At 37.5% G+C, this 2,500-nt stretch overlaps 1 protein-coding gene across 1 annotated transcript in view; it reads right to left on the bottom strand.

The window, feature by feature from the left end:
* LOC145415347 (fat-like cadherin-related tumor suppressor homolog) overlaps positions 1-2,500 on the bottom strand; it is a 394,573-nt gene that overhangs the window by 279,910 nt on the left and 112,163 nt on the right. Inside the window, exon 2 of the mRNA XM_080284623.1 lies at positions 2,034-2,140. Within this exon, the coding sequence (XP_080140749.1) occupies positions 2,034-2,140 (107 nt within the window). The remainder of the gene's footprint in view (positions 1-2,033; positions 2,141-2,500) is intronic.

Genomic DNA, 2,500 nt, shown 5'->3' with positions numbered 1-2,500 from the left:
TAATTTCAAAGATTCTTATGTTGAGAATGTTTAGACGCGTTGTAACCAGGAGTCACTTTTAACCAGAAGAAAACTGGGCCAGACTGGTGCCCCCAGGGTGGGTCCAGCAATCATCGCGATGCTTAACAGGATGCCAGGTGATATTTCCCAGGGATCTGATTATTATTCACAAAATGTCTAAAGATCATTTTTATAATACCATAAGATTCTTTATAAAAGCAGTTACATATACTAATCTCTATAGGGTGGTAAGTATTTTTTTTTTCATTTTTAAGCCAAGAGCCCCAAAGCGTCCGGCAATAAACAGCTGGGCTAATTTAGTTATGTGGTCCATTGTACTAGCCATGCTGTTAATTTTTCATGTTCTGCGTGTTCTCTTTCCTTGTGTTTTGATCCTGTCTCACACATTTTTAGATGGGATCAATGATGGGGATGGCGATGATGAATACAACATTTTATTCAGTTATATGACAGGTCATTTTGTTGCGCTGAGAGAACTACAAACACTCAAAGGGTTAACATGTAGGTGTTATGGGCATGTCGGGGTTATGTAACAATCATATATAGTTCTTGTACTCTTTTGACTCTGCTTTAACATTTTAAATAATAATAATGAATAATAATAATAATAATAATAATAAAAATAACTTGAATAACGTTTATTATTATTATTAGTCTCCACCTACGTAGGGAGAGACTATTGTTTTCCTTGGTATCATTTTTCTCGCCCCAGAGTCTCACAACGATTCCAGAAGAACCGGAGATTGTGTAAGGAATCTGAAGGGCCCAGGTTAAGAGTCCTGGCATGGGCCACTGCTGATAGAAAAAAAAAGTTCAAATCTCCCCAATGGGGTCAAGGTCATTGTAAGAAACAATAGCAGACACATGCGCTCTTCGACACCTTTGTCTGATTCCTTGTTGATGTTACTCAAGAAGTTACCTTAGGGTCTTCAGATCTTGTTTATACTGGACATATACCAAAGCTTTGAAGTTTTTGCTTACATAATAAAATTACATAACTATTTAATATTCTTTTAACCTCTAAGTCTACCGATGATTCCAAGAGAACCGGAGACTACGCAAAGAATATGAATGGCCCAGGTTATGTGTCCTGGCATGGACTATTGCCGATAGAAAAAAAAAAAATTCCATATCTCCCCAGTGGGGCCAAGGTCACTAAGAAGCAGTAAGTGGAGACAAGTGACTGTCCGTAGGACAGTTACAGAGTTCTATTATTATTATTATCATTATTATTATTATTATTATTATTATTATTATTATTATTACTACTACTACTACTACTACTACTAAGAACTCCACATTCTGTGAAGTTCTTATAGATATTGTAGATATTATTATTTATTTATTATTATTTTTTTTTTGAAGGGGGGAAGATCTAAAAGACTGGCATTCGAAGACGGTCGAGAGAGAGTCTTGAAGTATTCAGGAGTGATGTACCTTGGTTGCAGGCTTCTTTAAGCACACTTTTTTTTTTCCTAGCACTAGCGCCGCACTATAGCCCTATATATTATTTTTTTTTTTCAATTTTTGCTCTCCTGCGAAGCACAAAGTACCGAATCGATTTGCTGTGCAAATGTTTCAGTATGCAGTCGTCAACATACAGTATACTAGTGCAACAGGGTATTGCTATTGAGATCCAACAAATACTTTTTGTGATATTTAGGAAGATCAAAATGGCTGCCTCATGCCTGGAAGTGGTAAATCGGTAAGTATTTGACCGATTTTGGCCAAACTTGGTGGAAATGTAGTGGGTCATGAATGAACATGATTTGCATAGTATGAATGACCTTGACCTTGATCTCAAGGTCACAGGTCAAAATCCGTAAAAATGTTTGAGTCATGCCAAAAGTCTCTTAATATTAGCTCTTCAGTGATAAAAGTATTATGATTTGGAGTGCATTGAATATTGCTTCAGCAGTTTCAGAATTCTAGTTATAATTATTAGTGTCATAGTTGTCGCTGTTATTACCATTACTATTTTTAATATTACTATTATTATTCCCGATACTTACATGGCAGGTGTCTGTGAGGGGAGCAGCGCCTTCGTCAGCAACCACCACGGTCAGCCAGTAGCCCCGCGCTGACTCACGGTCCAGCACCGCCAGCGTCCTCAGCACACCTGCAACACAAACATCATTAGTCTTCTGTACCCTCTTTACTTTATCTACAGTTCTTTCACCTTAATTTGCTCTAGCTTTCCGTCTTTTTGCAGCTATTTTATTTAGCTGCATGATAGAACAATGCAATGCTACTTCTCTACATACTTTCCATAGCACTCCTTCGTGACTAGCATCATGATGTAGGGTTAATCTGTTGTCATAAATCAGCACTGAAGATGGAGAGATGGTAGTTTGAGGGCAAATTAGAGCAAAAAGTGTACAGGCATTAATTTGCCCTCTATGTTTTGAATGCTGAGATGTAACAAGAGATTAACACAAGACGGTACTAGTCACGAAGAAATGCTACGGAAAGGATGTGG

The sequence above is a fragment of the Coenobita brevimanus genome, chromosome 102 (assembly GCF_032717465.1).
Source record: "Coenobita brevimanus isolate Jiangsu-jjx chromosome 102, ASM3271746v2, whole genome shotgun sequence".
NCBI classification, from domain to species: Eukaryota; Metazoa; Arthropoda; class Malacostraca; order Decapoda; family Coenobitidae; genus Coenobita; species Coenobita brevimanus.
This window is presented reverse-complemented; position numbering and strand designations above follow the sequence as displayed.